This window comes from Impatiens glandulifera, chromosome 7 (genome assembly GCF_907164915.1).
Source record: "Impatiens glandulifera chromosome 7, dImpGla2.1, whole genome shotgun sequence".
Taxonomy (NCBI): domain Eukaryota; kingdom Viridiplantae; phylum Streptophyta; class Magnoliopsida; order Ericales; family Balsaminaceae; genus Impatiens; species Impatiens glandulifera.
Genome location: NC_061868.1, coordinates 45,048,318 through 45,075,188, shown reverse-complemented (window position 1 = coordinate 45,075,188; position 26,871 = coordinate 45,048,318). Strand labels below are relative to the sequence as shown.

General features: G+C 32.6%; 2 protein-coding genes across 2 annotated transcripts; both read right to left on the bottom strand.

Annotated features, from left to right (window-relative positions):
* Window positions 1-11,257: 11,257 nt before the first annotated feature.
* Window positions 11,258-17,347, bottom strand: LOC124910039 (7-deoxyloganetin glucosyltransferase-like). The gene is made up of 3 exons (XM_047450664.1): window positions 17,231-17,347; window positions 12,982-13,525; window positions 11,258-12,195 (listed from the first exon to the last, which is right to left on the bottom strand). Exons 1-3 carry the CDS (start codon window positions 17,345-17,347, stop codon window positions 11,258-11,260), a joined length of 1,599 nt encoding a protein of 532 aa, XP_047306620.1.
* Window positions 17,348-21,374: 4,027 nt separating this feature from the next.
* On the bottom strand, window positions 21,375-23,030 carry LOC124910449 (7-deoxyloganetin glucosyltransferase-like). Its single transcript, XM_047451092.1, has 2 exons — window positions 22,476-23,030; window positions 21,375-22,387 (listed from the first exon to the last, which is right to left on the bottom strand). The coding sequence occupies exons 1-2, from the start codon at window positions 22,993-22,995 to the stop codon at window positions 21,438-21,440; spliced, it is 1,470 nt and encodes a 489-aa protein (XP_047307048.1). The 5' UTR covers window positions 22,996-23,030; the 3' UTR covers window positions 21,375-21,437.
* Between the last annotated feature and the right edge of the window lie 3,841 nt (window positions 23,031-26,871).

Sequence of the window (26,871 nt, the reverse complement as noted above, 5' to 3'; positions counted from 1 at the left end):
TTTTGCTTGGATGTGGATTATTGTCTAGTGAGGATTCAAATTCTTTCACTTGGTTGTTTAGAACTTGGTTGGAATGTATGCATGATAGACCTCCAAATGCCATAATCACAGACCAATGTCGATCCATGGCGATTGCAATTGAGACGGTATTTCCTAAAACTCATCATCGATTTTGTTTGTGGCATATAATGAAGAAACTTCCTATAAAACTTGGAAGCCATACTGAATATCATCTAATAAAGAAGAGGCTGAAAAACATAGTATACAATTCCATAAATATTCAACAATGTGAAGAAGATTGGAATAGATTAATTGAAGATTATCAGTTGGAAGATAATGTTTGGTTGAAATCTTTGTATTTGGAAAGATCTAAATGGATACCTGTTTATGTCAAAGGACAATTTTGGGCCGGCATGTCAACATCTCAACGGAGTGAAAGTATGAACGCATTCTTTGATGACTACGTGCAGTCCAAAACATCTCTCAAACAATTCGTCGAGCAATATGATAGGGCTCTGTTGCGAAATATCGAGAGAGAAAAGAAATTGGATTTCAAATCGTTTAATTCTTTGATACCAACTGTAAGTGGATTTGCCTTTGAAAGACAATACCAAACCTTCTACACTCCAGATATATTTAGATTGGTTCAAGAAGAAGTTAGAGGTTTGATGTTGTGCGACATCTCAGTCATTGAAGAGGAAGGGTCAGTTAGTATATTTAGAGTTGAGGAAATCATTCTTGGGGTTAATGGAGAACATGTAAGAGATGTTTCTTACAAAGTACATTACACAGAAAATGATTGCAATGTGAAATGTCAATGTCGATTGTTTGAGTTCAGAGGTGTTTTGTGTAGGCATATCATGGCTGTATTGAAAAAAATGAGGGTGAATGAGGTACCAATGCATTATATAATGGACCGGTGGCGTAAAGATATTAAGCGTGGGTATCAAAATATCACCAACATTTATGATTCAGATATGTCTGTTGAAGAAAAAAAACGTCACAATAGTCTAACTCGATTGATGCAAGAGGTTCAACAAGTTGGAGTAAAATCTGAAGTCAGCTGTTCTTTTTGGATGAACGGAATAAAAGGCTTGATGAAACAGTTTCTGTCACTTAATCATGGAAGCCATACTGAAGCATCTAAAGACCAAAGCACAGAGGCATCTCCATCTCCATCTCCATTTCAATCTCCCGCTACATCCATTTTGATACACTCTCCTAAGAAAGTTAGAAGTCGAGGACGACCACCAACAAAGAGGAAACAATCTTTAATTGAAAAAATTCCCAAGACTTCGAGATCAAAAAAGAAGGGAAATACGGCCACAACATCTACAGTTTTGGATTCAACACAACAACAACAACAATGGAATGATCCACTTTCAACTCAATTATCCTTCACATCACTTTTGTCCTCTCAAGTATATGTCGAAGATCATGCGTGTGGTGATAACATTCAACGAAGATAGTACTTATTTTGATCATGTTATAACTTTGAATATTTCATTTTATTAATTATTGTCCTTTCATTTCTAACGAAGATAGTCCAACCAAGTTAAAGCAAGTTAAAAACCAAGAGAAAACAAGTTAAAAACCTAATTTCGGGTCCCGAAACCACTTATTTCGGGTCCCGAAAACAACCATTTCTGGTCCCGAAACCACTTATTTCGGGTCCCGAAACCACATTTCGGGTCCCGAAACCAACCATTTCGGGTCCCGAAACCACATTTCGGGTCCCGAAACCAACCATTTCGGGTCCCGAAACCACATTTCGGGTCCCGAAACCAACCATTTCGGGTCCCGAAACCACATATTTCGGGTCCCGGAACCACTTATTTCGGGTCCCGAAACCACATTTCGGGTCCCGAAACCACATTTCGGGTCCCGAAACCACATATTTCGGGTCCCGAAACCACATATTTCGGGTCCCGAAACCACCTTTCGGGTCCCGAAACCAACCATTTCGGGTCCCGAAACCACTTATTTTATACTTGGTTTTTAACATAATTTATTTATACTTGGTTTTTAACTTGTTTTAACTTAGTTTATACTTGGTTTTTAACATACTTTATACTTGGTTTTTAACTTGTTTTAACATAGTTTATACATGATTATAATTGAAGACAAAAAATGTACTAAATTAATTAAGATGATTATAATTACTTGTTATCATACAACTTATATGTTTCAGGACATTCTACTTTTAAAATGTCTACAAACTTCTTTAAGATGTTCGGGATATTTTTGTTTAAGTTTGAACGGATGATCATTGCAGTGTATTTGACTCGCAATGCTTCAAGCATTCCCCTTGCCTGTAGGAAATTATAATTCAGCGGTTATTAAAGATTTGTAAAACAAATGAAATGTAAAAAATATGTAACTTACATTTTCTATGGTTATACCACAATTGAAATTTGTTGAATCGCCCTTGTACCAATGAATATGTCTCATACAGTATACTCCGCAATCGGTTTTATTTGAACTGTCTTGCCAAGGTAATTTCAAAACATTGAACGGGAATTGAGCAATTTTATCCGCGATCCCTTGGTCGATAGTTCGGAAGTAGTCCACAAAGTTCTGTACCTGTTTTACCAAAGAAGTTAATAAACACTTTCAAAGAAGTCAATACATTATGTGTAAAAAAGACTTCAACGTTACCAGTTGCCGAGTTGTGACATATTTATCATCCCATTCAATATCTGGGTCCAGTGGGAGGTTGTCGAGGATTTCAATTGCTTGGTTTTGCATATTGATGACAACCACATAATAGTTATTTTCATATAAAATTGGGAAAATTATCTGCAAGAATATCACCAAGATTCACATATAATCAAAAATCAGATAATATAAAAAAGGACTTACCAGCTTAGCAGTTTTCATGTATTCGGGAGTTAATTCGAAAATTCTCATTTCTTCAACCAATCTTTCAATGAAAAGGTCTTTCATTCTCCAAAAGTCCTGCAAATGAAATCAACATCAGAATAAGAGAAAATTGGTTTAAACAACAATGAAAGATATAGACTTACAGAAACGACTGTCGAAAAAGCTATTTTCGAGTCGGGAGTTGATTTGCAATGAAGAGTGATCATGTTTGCCCACGCATCAATTATCCCACTTTCAACATGGCATTCATTTTTCATTGATTGAAATTGCTCTATGTTGATATTGGTAAGCTCGGATACATAGAATACTTCCTTGCTGAAACCAGATAAAGAAGAAAAGAAGTTAAAAATCAAACTTTCGGGTCCCGAAACACATTATTTGGGGTCCCGAAACCAGATTTCGGGTCCCGAAACCACCATTTTCGGGTCCCGAAACCAACCATTTCGGGTCCCGAAACCAACAATTTCGGGTCCCGAAAACACCTTTCGGGTCCCGAAACCAACCATTTCGGGTCCCGAAACCACCTTTCGGGTCCCGAAACAAACCATTTCGGGTCCCGAAACCACCTTTCGGGTCCTGAAACCAACCATTTCGGGTCCCGAAACCTCACTTTCGGGTCCCGAAACCACCATTTTCGGGTCCCGAAACCACACTTTCGGGACCATTACTTCAGCCAAACAAACATGATTTAAAAAACTATGAAATATTGACTTACAAGGCATTCGAATCAGCTGCATAAATGAATCCCACAACGACTTCATCTCGGTATTCCATATTGACATAATGATAGAACTCTACATTTCTTTGCTTGTTCTGCGTCATATATTGAGATTGAAGGCTTTTTGGAAGTTCCATCATATGTATGGGATATTTCTTCTGTTTTTTGGAAGCAACCAATTCTTTTCCCGCATGAGTTTGAGGGGCAGGCTCGATGATCTTCGTCGGCTTGTTCTGCGTCATGTATGGAGATTTAAGGCGTGCTGGAATTTTCATATGTCGCACTGGATTTCTCCTTCTTTTTCTTGGAGATCCATCTTTTTCAGGTACTTCATCTTCATCTTCCCCTTCGAGATCACCCACCTGAGTGTGAGCTACCTCAGTTTGAGCCCCCTCACTGTGAGCTACCTCAGTTTGAGCCCCCTCACTGTGAGCACGCTCAGTTTGAGCCCCCTCAGTATGAGCCCCCTCAGTGTGAGCCCCCTCAGTGTGAGCCCCCTCAGTATGAGCCCCCTCAGTGTGAGCGTTTACCCCATCATCCTCTGTGGGTGTTCGATCTTTGAAGTATCTGTGCATGGCATCCCTAAAAGGTTTATTCCTATCCATTGCTCTATAAATTACGTGGATGGCGTTGTCATACATTGGCGAGGCATCCCAGCCTGAAGTTAAAGATTCCAGTCTTCTCGTGGCCTTTTCAATAAACAGCGTACATTTAGCAATCCACGCCAAATTCTCTGTAAAAGTCAGTTTATCAACGTCCGGACCTGCCGTGTTAAGAGGTGTTATATGCATAGGTGGTAGGCCTTGATTCGTAGGTGTTGATTGCGTTGGTTCTGACCTCATCGTAGGTGGCCTAGTCCTAGGTGGTGACCTAGTCCTAGGTGGTGACCTAGTCCTAGGTGGTGACCTATTCCTAGGTTCTGCTGCTGCTGCTGCTGCCGCCGCCTTCTTTGGGGTCTCAGACACCCCCTCATTCATATCCTCCTCATCATCATCCCCCACATCATTATCCTCCTCATCGTTCTCCCCCCACATCCCCGGTAGTGGAATTCGTCCCACAACGCTTCCTTGTCCGAATCCTCCATTTTCTAACTCCGTATCCAGTCTAAACTTCAAAGTCGTGTCATTCCAACATGACAGTATTGGAAATCGACGGTCATTAACTCCTCCCACTTGTGGGTTGCTCACCCTATACACGTAGCACAACTGAAAACGTACATATGTTAATTAAAACCAATTATTTTTGCAAACAGAGAAATTAATTAACGGATAACTTACAATAAGGAAAGTCTGTGGTCCTTGGAAATGTCGTTTTTCATTCTCCTTCACTTTTGCGCATGATTGAACTAATCCTTGAAGTACAAATTTGCACCAATTGAACTTCTTGATATTTTGAACATCTGAAATAGATTTCAGAATTCTATACCTGCAAGGGGAAAAAACATATTTGAGTCATATTAACATATCATATAAGTTGTGATGCAAATGAAATAACAAAAATGATAGTACCTTGATAGTTGACCTAGGTGATCACACCAGAGAAAGCAGCTGACAACAAATAATACGAAGTCTATCTTAAAATTGTTGTCAGCAGCTTTGTTCTCAATCATTTTCGTCGGCATAGCAGTCACTAAAGGAGCGCCATTAATAGGGTTACCCCATCGAGTCCTAAATGCCTTCAGCTTGTCATCAGTCTCGTTATTCTGATATTCTACAATGTCCAACTCCCCTCTGGGGAGACCCAATACCATTTCAACATCTTCTTCTTCGATTTTCACTTCCTCGCCATTCTCTAGAGTGAAAGAACATTTATCACAGTCAAACTGCCTCACTAGATAACGGGATATCTCCCCGGGGCATTTTGAAAGTGATAATGAAAGTAGATGGCCAAAGCCTATTGACTTCACAGCCTCCTTTTGATCATTAGACAGAAGTTGGAGAAGATTGAAAAGGCCAAAAGAAGATGTCCTAGTTAAAAAAAGGTTGTGTGGGGCTGCTTTGGGAGCTGCTGCTCTGGGGGATTTCGGAACTAATTTGGGAGCTTTTGGGGATTTGTGAACTGCTTTGGGAGATGCTGCTTCTTGGGCATTCTTTTTACGTTTATTTGCCCTACAAAAACAAAAGATAAACATTTAAAAAACATGAAACAGATAATCTAAGAGAAACAAAGTTAAAGCAAGTTAAAAACCAAGAGAAAACAAGTTAAAAATCTAAATTTCGGGTCCCGAAACCACCCATTTCGGGTCCCGAAACCAGATTTCGGGTCCCGAAACCACCATTTTCGGGTCTCGAAACCCCCATTTTCGGGTCCCGAAACCAGATTTCGGGTCCCGAAACCACACATTTCGGGTCCCGAAACCACCCATTTCGGGTCCCGAAACCACCCATTTCGGGTCCCGAAACCACACTTTCGGGACCCATAACAGCCAAACATTACAAAATACGATTTATGGGTCCCGAAACCACCCATTTCGGGTCCCGAAACCACACTTTCGGGACCCATAACAGCCAAACATTACAAAATACGATTTATGGGTCCCGAAACCACCCATTTCGGGTCCCGAAACCACCCATTTCGGGTCCCGAAACCACACTTTCGGGACCCATAACAGCCAAACATTACAAAATACGATTTATGGGTCCCGAAACCACCCATTTCGAGTCCCGAAACCACACTTTCGGGACCCATAACAGACAAACATTACAAAATCAGATTTATGGGTCCCGAAACAACCCATTTCGGGTCCCGAAACTAACCATTTCGGGTCCCGAAACCAACCATTTCGGGTCCCGAAACAACACTTTCGGGACTCATAACAGCCACACATATCAAAATTCAATTTTGGGGTCCCGAAACAACACATTTCGGGTCCCGAAACAACACTTTCGGGTCCCAAAACCACACTTTCGGGACCGTTCATTCAAAACACATATCAAAATCAAATTTCTGGACTATGTAATCATACTTTCGGGTCCCCGAAACAACACTTTCGGGACCCATAACAGCCAAACATATAAAAAATCACATAAATCATCACATAGAAGCAAATAAACACAAAATAATCAACCATTTCTATCGTTAAAATCATTAGAATCAGCAGAATCATAAAAATCCATAACCCTAACCCTAAACCCTAACCCTAACCGCAAAAACCTAAACGGTCTTCAAATCATCAAAATGTTTCAGAATTCAAAAGGAGATGTTATTTACCTTGTCCTTGGAGATTTTGGAGTATTGCTTGGAGATGTACCAGCCTGAAAAGGGGAGAGGAATGACACCGCTCTGAGTTTCCAATGCATATATACAGACAATGAAGTGAACGGAAATACCCGAAGGAAAAGACCTACCATTTTCGATCGAAAGAAATAAGATGAATAAAGTTGAAGAAGTCGGGGATGCTGCCGCCGGAGAGAAAAATCGCCAGAGAAGAGAAAAATCGCCGCCGGAAAGAATAAATGAAAAGAAGAAAGAGAGAGGAAAGAAGAAGGGGAAACTGAAACGTTTTTCTTTTTTTTTTTCTTTTTTTTTCTTTTTTTTTTTTTCTCTCTCCTAGCTGGCAAGGCCACGTAGGATTCGTGGCCTTGCTTTCGCTACTCATTCGTTGAAAATATCATTTCTCATATATTAACAAATATTAAAGGCTATCATTTTCCTTTTGTTGCCTTCAGAATAAACAACTTATTAAAACTTAGATAAAAAGATCTACAAAGTTGTGTTACAAATATATACTAAGCCGAGACCTTCATAGCCATGAAATTTGAGAAATTACAGACAGAGACAGAACAAAACAACAATCATATATATACTATATTTATCACAAAAAAATACACCCTAGAGTGAGTAACTAAAACATACAAAAATTAGATATATTGTACAAGTATTAGCGATCAATGTACAGGAAAATAAACAAATGCGCTACTACACCAACGAGATCTATTGATTAGAATTCACATCATGATAAGCGGAAACTAATTAAACAATATTTTTGAAGACAAAGTTAATCTCATCTGTATCTTCCAACAGCAAATTACGAATAGCAAACTCCGAACAATAATAAAATATGAGATGAAATTGAGGAATCGAGAAAAGAACGTGCTTAAACAAGAAGAGCGAAAGCATAACATGATGAATCTGATTAAAGAGGGAAAGAAACTAGCTTACTCTTGCCAAACTGAGAGGATGAAGACGGAAATGAAGAGAAGCCTGCCAATAAAAGAAATGAAAGCATTGATGCAGAAATTCGCAGCTTAGAAGAATTTAGATCAACATTTACTCTTCTCCGAATCGATGTGTAAAGTTGAAGGAGAGAGAGGGTTTCTGGGGAAGACGAATCGGGATTTGAGCGATGATTTTTTTAGACGACGGATGACGATGTTAGTCAACCAAATTAAAGAACCTATTCGAGAGAAAATATTAATAGTTCTAAACTTTTTAGTTTATGGCGCAAGCCCAAATTAGTAAATCCATTGTAAAAAGCACCATTAAAATAACCTATATATCATTTGAAATAAAGGCCAATACAAAATTCACAAGACCGTGCTCTTATTATTAAGTAATCTGATACATACTTCTTTTTCAAATAGGCTTTTTTTTTTTTACATAAAGTGTTTTTTATGATACCAAATGAGACTTAACAAAAAAGAATTTGGAGCTAAATTAGAATGAAAAAATACATAATTTTTTATGGCCGTTTTCTACTTATCAAATTTGGGTTGTTTTCACCGATTTTGAGTTGGAACTTTTGTCATATGAGGCTATCAAAAGTTTACTTATTGATGTTTTTCGTAAATTGACAAAATATTTTGGGTATTAGAAGAGAGAAAAAGAGAGAAAAAATTATTTGGATTCAGATAAAATTATAAATTCATTAAATTTAACTTAATTTATTCCATAACTAATTTTATTATATTATTTATTTTAAAAAAAATATTTATTTTATTTTATAGAGTATTAATTTTATTTAATTAATTTAATATTAATAATAAATTTATATTTAATTAACTCAAAATATTAATAAATTTTAGGTTTGAGATAAAAATAAGTATATACTTTGATTTTAAAAAATAATAGTCTATATTATTACAAAATAAAATTTAAAATTAAAAAAGTATAAAATACAATTATAAAATATTAAAACAAAATTTTATCTAATTATTTGCTTATAATTTTTTTTTAAAAAATAATAAAATAGAGATTGGCAAAGATAATTGAAAGGCTGCCAAAATATTTTTTATTCTGACTTTTGACAACGCTTAATATGAATTGGCGAGTCGTACAAAGCCTATTTTGTTGTAGTGTTATAGTAAAATTATTAATCTAAATTTTTTATATAAAATGTACTTAACATTCTAAAAAATATTTTAAAAGTTTTAATTACTTACATAATTTAACCACAATTAATATTTATCTTTCTAATAAAAACGTTATACAAAAATATGAAAAAGTTGTATTATATAAATTTAAAAGATGGATGAGTGAATTGTAAATATTCTATGTTAATTATTAACAGTTGTGCGGTTAAGAGACTCTTAATTCTATAGGGGCATCTTATGGGATGCTTCTGGCATTATGAAAAAAAACTGCATTATGATAAATCGTATATGTTATAAATGAAATCGGTGACTCACTTACTTTTGCATTTATCAAAGGTGACTAGTATGTGGAGTCTTTGGTAGAGTATGATTGAGATTAGTAAAAAACTCATTGATGGGATAGATCCATAATTTCATTAGATGATGCACGAGTTTTTGAGTTGTTACGGTAAAATTTGGATTGAAACGACTAATATGACATGAATACATATTCGAATTACCATTCCGATTATTTTTTGGTAAACTATAGTCTATATTTAGTTGAAGTGAAATCACTAAAAATTCAATGATCGTAGTCGTCAGATGCTTAACATTTATAATGTTATTATTATGACACTTTATGATATTCGTACTAGAAAGTCTATAGAGTAGATCGGGAAGTTTTTCGTTCTTTTTCAAGATCTATGAGCTCGATAATTTGTTGGATAACGTGCTTTAATTAATATTATTTTATTTATGTCATTTTTTTTTATTACACTTAAACATTTTTTTTATTATCATTTTTATGGACAATTTAAAAAAAAATGTATTAATATAAATATATAAATGAAAAAGTAATTATTTAAACTTGACATAATAATTACTTAAAAAGTAAAAAAAACTTATTATTATTATTATTATTATTATTATTATTATTATTATTATTATTATTATTATTATTATTATTACGACGCATTATTAGATTCGTTCTGAAAAACCGGTAAAATCCGTCACGGAGTTAAACATTACTTGCGAGCTCGATAACATATTTAGTAACGTTTTTATTTTTTAATTTTTAATTTTTTAAACGATATTTATTATTTTTAATATAAATAAACCTTTAAAAAAAATATAATTGTTTAAGTTTGACATAATAATCATTTAAATTACAATTACAAATATTCTTACAAAACTTCAAAATATACTCTAAAATGTTGACTTTTCCTTTATATGAGGACTATGTAGTCAAAAAAATACACATTTATACATGTACATGTAATAAATATAAAAATGAGTTAGATACATATTTTTATTTAAATATGGAATAACATTATTTAACCACATAAAGAGTAAAAAATCATTCTAGCCTGAAATTCCTCCATTAGATCTAGAACCCGAGACTTGGAGAGACACTTAAAAGTTTATATCAATCAACGTCACAAGGATAAAGTTGTAAAGAAAATGTGTAATTTATAGTTTTCATATTTATAGTTAGGGGGGAAATTTTCGATATTAAAGGTATATCGAAAATACCGTACCGTAATATATTAAAAATATTGACTTTTAAGGTATACCGAAAAAAAGATAAGGTATGATACCGATACCGTAATTATTGGTATAGTAAAGGTATAAATTTTTTAAAATTTTGGTATATTGAGATATACCGAAATACCGAAATAATATTTATAAGTTAATATATATATATATATATATATAATACTTATAAGGAAATAATTAAATAGATTTGAAATTAATTTAATTATAGAAATATAATTTTTGAATAATATTAAAATATAATTATACTGAAATATTATTCAATATATGTCATCTCTACCTTACCTTACCTTACCGATGAGATTGATTTTTTTTAAAATTAATATATTTTTTAGGTATTAAAGGTATAATACCGATACCGTACCGAAAATAAGGTAAACCAAAATTAAGGTAAGGTAAATGTATGAATTTTTTTTATACCGAAATTAAGGTATATCGAAACAAAGTATACCGAAGTCAATGTAAGGTAAAGATATGCATTTTTTGCGTACCGAAATTTTAGGTAAAGTATAAGGTATAAATAAAATATTAAGGTTTACCGTACCGACCCACCCATATTTATAATTGTGTTTTAATGAGATAATCCACCACAAAACTACCCGAAATAAAGTTTTGTTTCTTCAATCCCGCTATTTTGATCGATATAGTTAGACAGTATATGATATTACTCACTTCTACGTTTCTTCGCAACATATACTATGACGGTTAGCTATAATACAATAGTACTTTTATTTATTATTCAAACATCAAAGCAACTTATATAAAATTCAAAAACATGAACTTAAATAATAATTAAAGTAGATAAAAAAAACTAATAATCTCTTGAAGGGAGAAGCACTTGTTGAATCAGCTTGTCAAGATTTCCATATGAAGAACCGCCATCCCCAACGGCTTCCTCCGCCATCTTCTTCCACTCCATTGTTTTATCTTTCATCTTCTTTCCTTCTTCTCCATCCATCAATCCTCTAACCAATCCCTCCACATTTTCCCTCTTCACATCGCAGTCCATCTCCTTCGCTATCCCCCATTTCTCACAGCAATACCAACAATTCGTAGGTTGCTCTGCGAAAAAAGGCCAGCATATCATCGGGACTCCATAAGAAATACTCTCAATAGTCGAATTCCATCCGCTGTGGGTCAGAAAAGCCCCAATCCCTTGATGAGCCAATACCTTTTCCTGCGGGCACCAACTCGCCATTATACCTCTTTCCTTAGTCTCCTCTAAGAACTCCGCCGGCAAGATTGCTTCATCTCCGGCCACGATGTCGGGTCTTATGATCCAAAGAAACGGTTTCTGGGTATTAGCCAATCCCCATGCGAACTCAATTAAGTGATGGGCAGTCATCACGGTTATGCTTCCAAAGTTAACGTAGACGACTGAATTGGGTTGTTTGGTTTCAAGCCAATCTAGGCACTCTGTTTCCTCTTTCCATAGATTGGAATCCAGAGAACTGAGAGCTTCGTCATTTTTGCAGAGATGGAGAGGGCCGATGGTGTATATCGGCGGTGGGAGGATGTTCGAGATAGATTGAAGCACGTCGTACTCGAGTTTGTCGAAGGTGTTGAGAACAATGGCTGAGGCTCGTTTTGCTCTGTTTGTTTCTTTAACGATGAAGCTGAACATGAAGTCATTTGGATCTGTAGTTCGGATGAAGCTGGGAAAGTCTTTCAATCGAATGCCTTCCATTCCAGCAGGGATATCCTCGATTAATGCCGTATTCAAATAACCATTTCCAATATAACTCTCATCTGCAACAAATTAAGGGATACAATCGGTGCTTGGTCATGTTCTATTCCAATTTTATATGTAAATCCCATGTTCTAGGGTTAAGTATATCATCTTCTTTGTTTTAAATTTCAATACATTGATTTGATTTTAGGCATGTAATCCTCAATCCTCATGCTCTAGTTTGTTATAAATTGGAAAATATACATTTATAAGAAACAGTATAAAACATAGGTCAAGAATGTAAACGTGACTGAAATTGGTTGACTAACTTGACTTGTCTAGCTTATGAATCACAAGAAAATAATGTAGCAGAAAATATATATTTTGGATTTGGAGTTAAATTCGTTTTTAAATCTCTCCTTTATTATTTCAAAGAGATGGGTGACTTGTATTAATCCATTTCTAAGCTAAACATTTATAATATATTTTATTTAGAGATATTTGATTAAATTATATAATTTATCTATCTTTTAGAGTTGGGATCAACAACCGATCCCATACCACATATTTTTTTTTGACAAACCCATACCACATTATTATAAAATATTATCTCTCATAAAGTTGGGATCTAGTCTCATTAAAATATTTATTATAACAACCTAACACCCAATTTGAAAATATATACATATATATTATTTTATCTTATTTTTATAAAGTGGTGGCTCAAACCCATAAACCAGACTTAATTTAGATGCACATATTATGAATACCAAACTTAATTATAAATAAATTGAAATTGTTTTTAAATGGTTAATTAAAGTGTATTTTAGAATAATAATATTAAAGTGATGCAAGATTGGATGTACCTTTGAAGGGAGTATAGCCCTTGTTCCTCAATTTGTAATATTGAAGGTAACCCAATAATCCGGATGCACTAGTCGTCCAGAAAATGATCTCGGGAAGGCTCAACTCCTCCGCCGCATCGACAGTAAAGCTCATGGCACCGTCTGAGACTATACACGTCACCGGCGGAGCAGTGAGCCTTGAGAGCAAATCTTTAAATGGACCCAAACATGTATTCGTGGTTGATTTACTGATAGAAGGAATATCCTGAGTGGCATCGATATTGTCGGTCTCAGGCAATCCATCAGGGATAGTCTCGAATCGAAAAGTGCTGAGACCGTCGAGGGAATTCGGTCCCCGAGATTTGAGGAGGCGGCGGTGGTTGAACTCGGTGTTGACGAAGGTGATGTAGAAGCCTCGAGCGTGGAGGATCTTGGCCAGCTTCAACATAGGGTTTATGTGACCTTGAGCTGGGTATGGTATGCAGACAGCATGCCCCAATATCGGATTATTGGACATGGTTAAATGGTATATGTGACCCTTTCTTTTTTCTCTTGATATTAGGTACTATGATATTGTTGAATGTTTATGAGTTTGGGAATTCAGCCGTTCAATCATTTCATTTTATAGGCTCAATTGTTTTTAGAGATGTGAAGTTATGTTTTTTTATTATTATTATTTTTTGTATTATTAGACTTTGTTCAAACTTTGAATGGTGCATATGGATTCAAATTATTAAAATTTTAATTATTTTGAGTATTTTTTTAAATGGATAAAATTTTTATTTATTTATTTGTAAATCTATATTATTTTTGATTTTCTAACTAATTTATCACGTTTATAAATGAAATATATTAAAAGATGTTTTTGACTTATTTTTAAAAAAAAAATAAGTATATTTTTCAAGATTGATGCATTCTAATTTTCGAAGAAGTTTGTTTGTGTGACTACAAGATTTCTAATCTTAAGAAATATTTCGAGAAAATTTGATAAGAGATGAATTTGGTATTTATTTTTCATATAACTTTGTAACTACGTAATTTTATGTATGATTTATCGATTTGAACATATATTTGTGTGTTTTAAATTTAGTATATTTTTGAGATATACATTTTCAAAACTCTTCACTACAACCGTTTGAGTTCATTAAAACTTTAAAAGATGTGTAGTAGGTAAGAATAATTGAAAAAAATTCATAAAAAGAAATTTAATATCTTATTTTTATAAATGTGATAAACTAGTTAAGAAAAAGAGATAAAACTATTTTAAAATAAGAAAATAGATACTTATTTGTTTGTAAAATAATTTTAAATAATTAAAATGGTAACAATTGAAACCTAATATGGCACCATTTATTTATTAAGCCTTATTTTATAAAAATTATTCAAACTGCTTGAAATAGTAATAAACCTTCTATGTAATAAATAATTAAAATATTAGTCAGTCAAATTAAGCATTAAAATTAATGGGTCTAGACAGTTGTGAGAACAGGTTACTAAAAATAATATAAATAATATAGGGACGGTAATTTTTGTAAAAGTAATATTTTGTTCTTGGCAAAAGAAAATTATATCTCCAATCAAAATATAATATGTGATATTATTTTCTTTTTTCACTCTCTCCTCATTTAATCCCTTTATCTCCAACCGTTTGGTTTCCTTCCCCCTTTCTCTCTTCTTCTCGACAACTAAGCGTGCCAACGAATGGAAGCTCGAAGCTCGAAGCTGATCGATCAACTTCCCGAGATCACGCCGGAACGCCTTATCATTTTAAGTGAAATTTTCCTGTTTTTCCGTCTTAGGTTTAGGGTTTTAGGGTGTCGTCTGCACTGATGCATTATTCGTCTTCGATGATGCATTTTTGCAGGCGAAATTGCATTTTTCACTATAAATAAATATTCACTCTATCATCCTTATAAATAATTGATAATTACTAATAAATTTAAAATATCTTAACCATAACAATATAATAATTTATAAAAATAATTACCATTATCATTTTTTAAATTATTGACGATTTTGCTCAGGATATCGTTGGCTACATTTCGTATAACTTTTTTGGTCACACCTCCCACAAATTTTGGTCTTTCGTGAATTATTCATCTTAGTTAGAATACGCAGACTTTGATCTTCTTGGTTTTCTTCTTTATTAAATTTTCTTGAGCATCTTTGAAATCGTTAAAGCTAAATTTTATGTTAGGTTTGTTCGCTAATGACTAATCTCGTTATGTTTCGACTTATTTTGGTTGCACTTTGAACGGTCGTGTTTTTTTCATTATATTTAAACGATTCTCTCTATATAATATTAGATGAAACCCTTTAAAAAAAATAATAATTGAAATGTAAATATATATATATTAAAATATAAATAATCAAATTTATAAAAATAATAATTTAAAATATATAACAAAATATAAATAATCAAATTGATAAAAATAATAATTTATATATATATATATATCAAAATATAAATAATTAAATTTATAAAAAAATATTAATTTAAATATATATATATATATCAAAATATAAATAATCAAATTTATAAAAATAATAATTTAAATATTATAATAAAAATAATAACAAAATATATATATATATATATTTAATAATGAGTTTAAATGAAAATAAAAATAAAAATAAAAAGTTATAAGAAACTGAGTTTAATATAGGTTAGTTTTTAGCTTGAAAAGTTGAAGTTGAAATAAAGTTATAATGAATTAGTTCATGCACATGACACTTTACACCACAACATCAACTTGCATATATATTTCAATGTTGAAAGAGTAACGTTTGAGATTATGCATGTTCATATTTAAAGTAGATTGTGCTATATATCTAACTTCATTATTTTCTTGATACATTTTATATATTTAGCTTCATTATTGTCTTGTTACAGATTATTTGCTCTTGTTTGGACTGGGTCCCTTTCTCTAAACGGTTCCACTTGATTTTAGATAGGTATCAAATGTTACAGAAAATTTATTACTCGATCGATTAGGAAAGATGTAAATTTTGATCTAAATCGCACAATTAGATCAAGCTCAACCCCTATGGCTGTGTGTTGTAAGTCTAAAAATCGTTTCATAAGTTACTTTACATTCCTCTCAAATTTCGTAAAATTGGACGAAGATGCGACGCTTCTAGGAAGTAACCTTGTCTAGATTCAAAACATAAAAGTTAGGGGTGACGTTTCAGGTCGAGTTCAGATTGAAGGGTTCGGGTTGATAAGTTAGTGGGTTGAACGATACTAATTTGAACCTAAACTATTTATTAATTCGGGTCAAAATCTCTAACCTGAAGCTAACCTATTTATTTGTAATTGACCCGACCCGATTGATGTAACTTAACTCGAACCAACTTGATTTTATCACTTATAATAATTAGTTATATGATTTTCTTTTTATTTAAGCTAAATTGGTGGAGTTATGAAACATAATTTTCTCCCAAATTTTATATCCTTAATTTATGGCCTTATTCTTCTTCTTCTTTCCATATTTGTAAAACTTGTATACATAGGAATTTGTATATTTTGTAACAAATATATAAAATTTATTAAGAACATTATTTCATACATGGTATCAAAGTAATACAGGATCCTCTTCTCCCTTTCCTTTTTTCATTCAACACAGAACATCGCTCCTTTTTTGTTTTGCCTCTCATGACCACAGACAACTCTTCATCTATTAGCAACCCTCATGAGTCATCAAAACCCTTCACTTGCATCACCCTCAGCATTGTCACCAAACTTCTTACCTCCAATTAACTCACCTAGAAACTTCTAGTTGAAACTCTCCTCGATGACTACGATCTTCTCAAATATTCAGATGGATCCTTTTCTACACCGATGACAACAGTCTCCACCATCCTTGAGTCTCCGATGACAACTTTGAATCCTGCTTATCAAACCTAGCATCAACATGGTCGTCTTATATACGGTGCTCTCTTCACCACACTCTCCCTTGAAGTGGCATTCCTAATATCTCAAACAAAGACATCACATGATCTTTGGACTCTTCTCCAGCGCACCTATGCCAATGCATCCCACATCCACCTCAAGTAGTTAAAGGAGCATCTCCACACAACATCTAAAGGTACCCAATCCATCACCACCTACATGCATTCTCTTAAACAAGTTATAGATCTCCTTGCCTCCCTTAGCTCTCCTACCTCCGTTGAAGACATGACTCATCATGTCTTGCGTGGCCTCGACGACAACTACAGAGTTTTCATTGATAGAGTTAATGCAAGGGACACTTCCATTCTATTTGATGACCTCCTCAAGAAACTTCTCATTCAAGAACTCTCCCTTGTTGCTGCTCAATAACAGCCTTGAATGCATAGACTCAACCCAACAATTCTGACAAAACTCGGCCTGAGCAATTTTCTTCATCATCAACTTCACTCCTTAGCATGTCAGTGGTGCAATGTCAAGGTTCATGTTTTGTCTCAATGTCACACCTTCAAGTAACAACATCCTGGTGTCCCGCCACCTTCTCGTGACTCTTTTACTAACCCTGGACATGTTCAGTTCCATGCTACAACTGCTAGCACATCTCAAAATAATTTTCTAGTTAACAGTGGTGCGACGCATCACGTCACCATTGATCTTGCTAATTTAGTGCTTCATCATCCGTACATGGGTCTGGACTCACTATTTATGGGTAACGATTCAAGTTTAAATATCTCTCATTCTGGAACACTTTTACTTAATGACTTATCCCTCTCAAATATTGTGTGCGTTCCTTCTATGCAACAAAAAATCATTTATGTTTCTCAGCTTACCAAACAAACTAACTATGTTGTTGGTTTCTTGCCAACCTCTTTTTAATGTAAAGAACTTGCAGACGGGCCAAACAACCCATAAAGTCCCGTGCGTGGATGGGCTTTATCTCTGGTCGGCTAACTCCATGTTTGTCCACTTTGTCCGCACAAACTTCTCTACTTCATGACACTATAGACTTGGGCAACCCTCCTCTTCCATCTTCACTTTTATTCAGCAACATTTTTCTTTAGGTTCAAATAAACTCTAACAATCAGATTGTAACTCATGTCAGATAAGCAAAATTCATAAACTTCTTTTTTATGAATCCACTCTTAAATCATCTTATCCTCTGAAAATAATTTTCTCTAATGTATGAACCTCATATGTTTTATCAATTGATGGTATTCGCTACTATCGCATGTTTGTTGATCATTTTACTCTCTATATTTGGCTATATCCGATAAAACGCAAATATGATGTGCAAACTCTATTTCCCAAATTTAAATCACTTGTTGAAATTTTTTTAATCATAACATCAAAATTCTTTACACGGATAATGGTGGAGAATATATTGGTCTTCGTCCCACCTCATACACCTGAACACAATGGAATTTATGAACGTCGGAATCGGCACATTGTCGAAACTAGTCTCTCTCTTCTCCATCACTCAGGTTTGCCCCTCACATATTGGCCTCACGCTTTGACAACTACCGCCTATCTCATCAATCGACTCCCAACATCAATTCTTGGGTACCAATAACCCTATTCCAAATTACTCAAAATTTCTCCGGACTATCATAAGTTAAAGTGTTTTGGTTGTTTGTGTGTTTTTTAGATTAAACCATATGCTAACCATAAATTTGCAACAAAGTCTACTATGTGTGTTTTTATAGGTTACTCGATCAATCAACATGCATACTTGTGTCTCAATCCAACCACGGGAAGAATCTACACCTCTCGCCATGTCAAGTTCGTTGAATCTGAATTCCCGTACAACTCCTTAGTTCCTCAAACCAGTCCGAGTACAGAGCGACAACAAGGTCCACTTCAGCTCTCCAAACTCCATCCCATAAACTAACCCATGGTCATTACCACCATAAACCCCTAGAGGAGGTCTCGGCTCCCCCACCTTTCTTTGGCCACTCTAAGTCCCCTCCCTCACCATCCCCACAATGTTTTGTGCCACCATCTCAACGCGCTGTCAACCCTCATATGAAACCCCAACTTGATGGGGGTGACATCATCACCCAATCTAAAAACAATATTGTCAAACCCCTTAAGAAGCTTAATCTTCATGTCCAACCCTCTCTTCCACTTGAACCTAACACCATCACCCAAGTTCTTCGCGACCCTGATTGGCGCTCCTCTATGCAAGCTAAGTGTGACGCCTTACACCGCAACAACACTTGTGAATTTGTCAGTCAGTCCTCTACTCAAAATTTGGTTGGCTACAAATGGGGTTTTCGAATCAAACGACACCCAAATGGCTTGATTGATCGATACAAGGCTCGACTAATCGCCAAAAGTTTTCAACAACGCCCTAGTTGGGACTATATAGAGACATTCAGTCTGGTTGTTAAATTGGTCACCATTCACATTGTTCTCACACTTGCAGTTCATCAAGGATGGTCCATCCGCCAACTTGATGTCAACAATACCTTTCTTCAAGGGACGCTCAAAGAGGACGTATTAATGCTCCAGCCCTAGTTTTATCAACAAAAGTTTCCCTGATCATGTTTGCCGCCTCAAAAAGGTAATCTATGGCGTAAAGCAAGTCCCTCACGCCTAGTATAAGGAGCTTCGCGCGTTTCTCCTTTCTCTTGGCTTTGTCAATTCAACTACAAATGCATCTTTCTTCATCTACCAAAAATCAAGTTCCACACTCTATTTATTAGTATATGTTTATGATGATATCATTGTAATGTGAGTTCCCCTGCAGAGTTGTCCAACCTTATTTCCACCTTTGCTGCTCAGTTTTCATTGAAATATCTTGGATTTCTTACCTATTTCTTGGGCGTCGAAATAATTCCTTCGCCACATGACTCTTTCTTTCGCAAAGGAAATACATTATTGATCTACTCCATAAGTCAGGCATGACTAACACCAAATCAATATCCACTTCCTCGTTCATTCGTCCGCTAGTGTTCAATTACTCAAAGATTTTGGTGATCTCCTACCTTCCCTAACCGAGGATCTTGAACTTGTGAGAACTCTTCAATACTTAAGTATTACTCATCCGATGTAGGACCAACAAACATTATAAGTATTTTTTAGTATTTTTTTTATAAATCCTTAAAATAAATAACTCATTATTCAATTATATATATTTATAACTTTAATTAATTTTACACAAAAATAATTTGAATTTTGTTATTAACTTTAAATATTATTATTTTTTAAAATTATATATATATATATATATATATATATATATATATATATATATATATATATATATATATATATATATATATATATATATATATATATATATATATATATATAAAAAAGAATAGATTGATTTATATAATTTTTATTAATATGTAATTTGAAATTTTATTTAAAATATTTAATAATTATATAATTAAATAAAACATTATTTATTAATAAAAATATCTGATATATAAATATAAATATTATATTATTTAAAAAAACATTACATCTATATATTCACCATAAACTAATATATATATATATATATATATATTATTAATTATTAAATAAATTATATAAAATAAAAATAATAAAAAAGTTGGTAGAATAAAGAGAATAAAAAGAAGAAAGAAATGTTGAATTTGAAAGAGGAAAAGGGAAAATTGTTTTTTCAGTGTAAAATATTTGATTAAAATTTATTTTATTTTTTTGATAATTTATTAGTTAAAATGAATGTACTTCATTATTAATCAAACTAGGTTTATGAATTATGAAAGGTTATAAGATTAATAAAATTAACCCATAATTGAGTATCTATATATATATATACAATAATGCTTAATTTTTAAAGTTTCCGGATTGTCACGAGACTTGTGGTTAACTTGGATATATATGTGAGAGTAAATGGATACTTGGGTCGGATTGTGGGTTAACCTGCCCATAAACTTATAACGCTTAAAAATAAAATTAAAAATACTATAGGTATGGTTCGAACTTACAACCTAACAAAACAAATACAACACTTTAACCAACTAGACTAATAAAACTTTGTATTTTAAATTCAACACCAAATTTGATGAACGTGTTGGTTCATCAATAGTTTTTAATAAGTCATAATTCTATTTTGAATCTGCGTTATATATTTCACTATTATTAGTGAGCAATAATAGAAGAATTTCATCATATTTATAGAGATAGGGGTAATAATTTATATGGATATAATAAGTCACGCATATGCTACTTTAATGGTAGTCTTTATATTTTCTCTTTCACTCGTATTATGGGAAAAAAGTGGAGTCTAGAGGTCAAACTAATTGAGTTGAGAAATCAAACTGTATCATTTGTTTTAAAGATTGTTCTGCAATTTGAGACAATTTGAGAGTAATTGGATATTTGGGTCGGATTGTGGGTTGACCCGTCCATAAACTTAAAACGGTTAAAAATAAAATTAAAAATAATATCACATTTTTATCCTAATATTAGTTTTATGATTTTTTATATTATTACACTTGTCCATGCAAGGGATACATACTAGTTATTATTATTAAAAAAGATAAAAAGAAATTTAAGAATTTCTTGAAGGGAGAAGAAGCACTTGGTTAATCAACTTATCTAGATTTTCCTGTGAAGATCCGCCGGTCCCAACGGCCTCCTCCGCCTTCTTCTTCCACTCAATTGCCTTATCTTTCATCTTCTTTCCTTCTTCTTCTCCATCCATCAATCCTCTAACCAATCCTTCCACATCTGCCCTCTTCACATCGCTGTCGATCTCCTTCGCTATCCCCCATTTCTCACAACAGAACCAGCAATTCGTAGGCTGCTCTGCAAAAAACGGCCAGCATATCATCGGAACTCCGACGGAAATACTCTCAATTGTGGAATTCCATCCACCGTGGGTCAAAAAAACCCCAATTGCTTGATGGGCCAATACCTTTTCTTGCGGGCACCAGCTCACCATCATAGATCTTTCCTTAGTCTCCTCCAAGAACTCCGCCGGCAAGATTGCCGTATCTCCGGCCAGGATGTCGGGTCTTATGATCCAAAGAAACGGTTTCTGGGTATTGGCCAATCCCCATGCGAACTCAATTAAGTGATGAGCCGTCATCACGGTTATGCTTCCAAAGTTAACGTAGACGACTGAACCGGGTTGTTTGGAGTCAAGCCAATCGAGACACTCTGTTTCTTCTTTCCAAAGATTGGAACCCAGAGCGTTGAGACCTTCGTCGTGTTCGAGCTCGTTCATGAGGAGGTGGAGAGGGCCGATGGTGTAGATTGGCGGTGGGAGGATGTTACAGAGAGAGCGAATCACGTCGGCCTCGAGTTCGTTGAAGGTGTTGAAAACAATGGCGGAGGATCGTTTTGCTTTGTTCGTTACGCTAATGGCGAAATGAAGCATGAAATCATTCGGATCTTTTGTTCGAAAGAAGCTGGGGAAGTCTTTCAACCGCATGCCTTCCATTCCAGGGATCCAGTCTATTGCCGTATCCAGATAACCATTTCCAAAATAACTCTCATCTGCAACAAATTAATCATGGAACAAGATCTGATGCATGCTAATTAAATATGTACGTAAAGAATGAATTAAGCTAGCTAGCTAGCTAACCTTTGAAGGGTGTATAGCCGTTTTCCATGAAATTTGTATAATGAAGATAACCCATAAATCCGACAGCGCTGGTCGTCCAGAAAAGGACCTGAGGAATGCCCAATTCCTCGGCCGCGTCGAGAGTGAAGCTCATCACCCCGTCTGAGATTATACACGTCACCGGGGGAGCTCCACTGTCTCTGATTTTGGAAATCAGATGTTTAAACGGGGCCAAACAGGTATTGGTGGTTGATTTACATAAAGATGTGATATCCTGAGTGGCATTCTCGTCAGACTCTGGCAAGCCATCAGGGATCGTTTCGAATCGAAAGGTTTTGAGACCGTCAAGGGAATGAGGGCCACGAGATTTGAGGAGGCGGCGGTGGTTGAACTCGGAGTTGACGAAGGTTATGTAGAACCCTCGACCGTGGAGGAGCTTGGCCAGCTTCATCATAGGGTTTATGTGGCCTTGAGCTGGGAATGGTATGCACACTGCATGCGCCAATATCGGATTCTCAGACATGTTCATTTGGGAGCTCATGATTTTCAATCTGTAGATAATTTGTTTATGTATGGTTGTACTTATTTGTGTAAAAGTTGACACATTTATTTTGTTCTTATTTATATTAAGAATTGTCAAGTCTATTATGGGTGATGGGAATGCATCAATTCCCCAGCTGCCCGTAACCGGAAGTTAACATCTGGAGCTGGATTTTAATTATTATTTTTTAATTATTTTATTGATATTGATATATATATTTTAATTATGTATATATTAACAAATTTTCACTCTAATTCCAATTTAAGTAATTTTCAATCTTTTTGGTGTAAAGCTATATATACAAATGGAAGTCGTCCTATGTGACTATTTGTCTTTGTGCCACTCAGAATAGGTTTAAATTAATTATTATTATTTTAATTATTTCAACCCTAGTCTAATACAAAAGATTACCTATTTACTTTAGAAAAACAAAAAAAGTTTTAACTAAAAAGAGAACTTACACCTAATAATCATGATTCTTCATTTTCATTCCAAATTAACACTACTAATAGAATCATCGAATATGTGATTTTTGTCATTTTAATCGACTTTTTCCACTTACCATTTTAGTTGGTATCTATCTTTCAATTTATGTCTCACTTCTCAAATATATTTCATTCATATCTAATTTTATTTGTGTTTTATTTACTTTTATTAAATCAATAAAGAATTTTTTATCACAAAATTATTAATAATGGATCAATCTAAACCATTTATAATAATAATAAAAAAGTAGAAAAAAAACAGCAAAATATTTTAAATTAAAAATATTTTGTAACTATAATAGACTAAACATGTATTGTCCAATGCTAAGATTATTTATACAAATAGGCATAATATTATATATTATTTAAATAATTAACTTTAATAATGAATTAAAATAATATTATGTCTTTCAAATTTATGAATTATATATACTTTACAATTTAACTAAAATAAAATAAGAAATTGACATGTATAATTTTAAAAAAGCAAAAACAATTCCTCAAATTATCATTACCAGTGTCGAATATTGATATTTCTTGTGAATTATAAGGATTTTAACTATTCAACCACTTAAATCAAATATTTATAAATAATTAATTATTATGGTTTTTTTGGGTTATCACTATTCAAGCAAATTATGAATACTACATTATGCTTAATCTTATATTTTGAAAAAATAAGCAATTGCATGGTTTGATGCAAGTAGTTAGATTAATTCCTAAAGTGAAAATCAATCTTATTAAATATGAACTATTATATAATATAGTTATATCTTATGTTTGTGATAAATAATTAGTTTTTTATATTATTAATATTTATTTAGTATGAGTATTTAATTTTTTTTAATACAAATTAGGGGTGCATATATATTAAAGTTGAAAGCTCGTCGTAAAATAAAAAATAAAAAAATGTGACATAACTTATCTCAAAATTAAAATATATTTCCTTAGGTCTCACATTTTCCTCTATACTACTAAGAAATACTAATCAATTAAATTAAAATATATTTTTATTAATTTTAATATTAAAAAATTATACATTTTTATACTATTTTCAAAAAGATGTTAAAAAAAGTACATAAACCCCAACTATATCAACCTCATAACCATCCTGATTCATCAACGTACCAAGAATATGTTCAAATGCACTTTTAAATTGATAAATCATTTTGAAATAAACTTATTAATCATATTATTCATATATAATTAATATAATCAAACATAAAAATACTTGTGAATTTGTGCTAAATAATATTATATTGGTATTAAATATATATTTAATTAACCATAATAATATGAATGGATTATTATATTACGTATGTATTTCTTGAGTTCAATTATGAATGAATTGAATTTTTTTTTTTTTTTGAAGTATGGGTTTAGTTAAAAGCAGCCAAAGAAAGATACAAACAACATTAATGAGTTTGGACCAAAAGACAAGTACATATCCTGGCTACCTTGATATCACGGTAATCACTCAAGATTTGCTTTTCTAAAAAAGGAAGAAAAAAAAAAACATTTCTGTAATAAATAATCCTTACTTATACAATAGTTTTTAATTGGGAAAAATGTCAATTTTATCATCGAACTATAACGGAATATTCACGTATATCACTAAACTAATTTTTGTTCGTTCATACCATTGTACTTGAGTTTAATGTTCATCTATATCATTGCTAGACAAAAACATCCAAATCTGTTAAGTTTTCCGTTAAATGATGACACGTGTGATTGACCTGTCATTTTTTTAAAATTAATATATATTATATTTTTATTTTTATTCACTATTTTAAATAATAAAACTTAATTTACATTTTCAAATATATTAATCAAATAAATTATACATTTTGAGAAGTATTAACAATAATTCATTTTTTTTAATTAATATATTTTCAACATTTATTTTTGTTAACATTTTTAAATAATAAAATTCATTAATAAAAATAAATGTTAAAAATATATTAATAAAAAAAATGAATTATTATTATTGTCTCTCATGTCTATATTGTTTGGTTAATGTCTTTGAAGATATAAAAATTTTATTATTTAAAAATTATGAATAAAAATTAAAAATAATATATATTAATTTAAAAAGAATGACATGTCAATTAAATGTGTCATCATTTAACGGAAAACTTAACGGACTTGAATGTTTTTGTTAACCAGTGATATAGATGAATATTAAGTTCAACTACAGTGGTATGAACGAACAAAAATTAGTTCAGTGATATACATAAATATTTCGTTATAGTTCGATGATAAAATTGACCTTCTTCCCGTTTTTAATTTAATATATATAAATTATTAATATTATTATTATTTTAATACAACTCATACTCATATCACCATATTTTAACTTATAGACATTTTTAATAAGAGTTACTTAAAATTTTAATTATTTAAGTTCTAACTTAACAACAATCAAACAACAATCAGATATGTATAGTCTCAATTTCCCGATATCCTTCGAGTCAATCAGCTGACAAATGTTCATAAAATTAGTTGCTGCAATTTAACCATAAAAGAATTACTTAATGAAGGCTTAAATTATTTGTACCTATAAACTTAACATTTACCAAATTATTTGATTTTATATTATATCTTTTGTTCCAAAATTAACTAAACACATAAATGAAATGACGAGATAATTACTTTACCAGAAAAAAAAGTTTAATTAAATAGAATTATTAAAATAAAATATTCTTAACATTTATGTTTATTTTCACATAAAAATAATACTAGAACCCCAACAGTGACATTCAATGTCACTTACTCATACGGTACATGCCAGCTGTGTGTTAGTTCTGGAAAGTATTAATTGGATCAGGGAGATGTATTATTATTATTATAATCTATTGGAAAAATCTATAACTTATATATATTATATATATATATTTAAATAAAAATATTATTTGTATTAAATATTATATTAATAATTATATATCAACATTATTTAAAAAAATGTCAACATTATTAAAAAAAAAAATAAAAAATTGTTTGGGCCCTCTTATACCTGAACTCATTTATTGACACTCACCCAAATTTAAAAAAAAAAAAAAAAAAAAACTTATGCCAAATTAGCTAAAATAAAACTAAAATAGAGATCATCTCTTTTCAATTTATTTTCTTAATATTAATGTAGTCTTGAACAAAATAAACTGAAGTATCAGGAAATTAAAAACATAAATTTTATTTTTACTGTTAATTAGTAATTCATGTATGATGTGTGTTTATTAGAATGAATTGAAATCGGGTATGTGTATTTGTTACAGTTATGAGTGACCTAATTAACATGCTTATTTAAATGTTGAAGAAGGAGTAACCGTTTGAGATTATTATATATGTATGTTTATATTTAAAGTAGATTGTGCTATATATCTAACTAAGGTCT

Coding starts and splice junctions, on each gene's coding strand:
- LOC124910039 (XM_047450664.1), bottom strand. CDS start 17,347: ATGAAGAAAATTGCTCAGGCCGAGTTTTGTCAGAATTGTTGGGTTGAG. Junction 13,526..17,230: donor ATGAGAAGTTTCTTGAGGAG/GTCATCAAATAG, acceptor ACAATATCATAG/TACCTAATATCAAGAGAAAA. Junction 12,196..12,981: donor GGGCTATACTCCCTTCAAAG/GTACATCCAATC, acceptor AATTTGTTGCAG/ATGAGAGTTATATTGGAAAT.
- LOC124910449 (XM_047451092.1), bottom strand. CDS start 22,995: ATGAGCTCCCAAATGAACATGTCTGAGAATCCGATATTGGCGCATGCA. Junction 22,388..22,475: donor CGGCTATACACCCTTCAAAG/GTTAGCTAGCTA, acceptor AATTTGTTGCAG/ATGAGAGTTATTTTGGAAAT.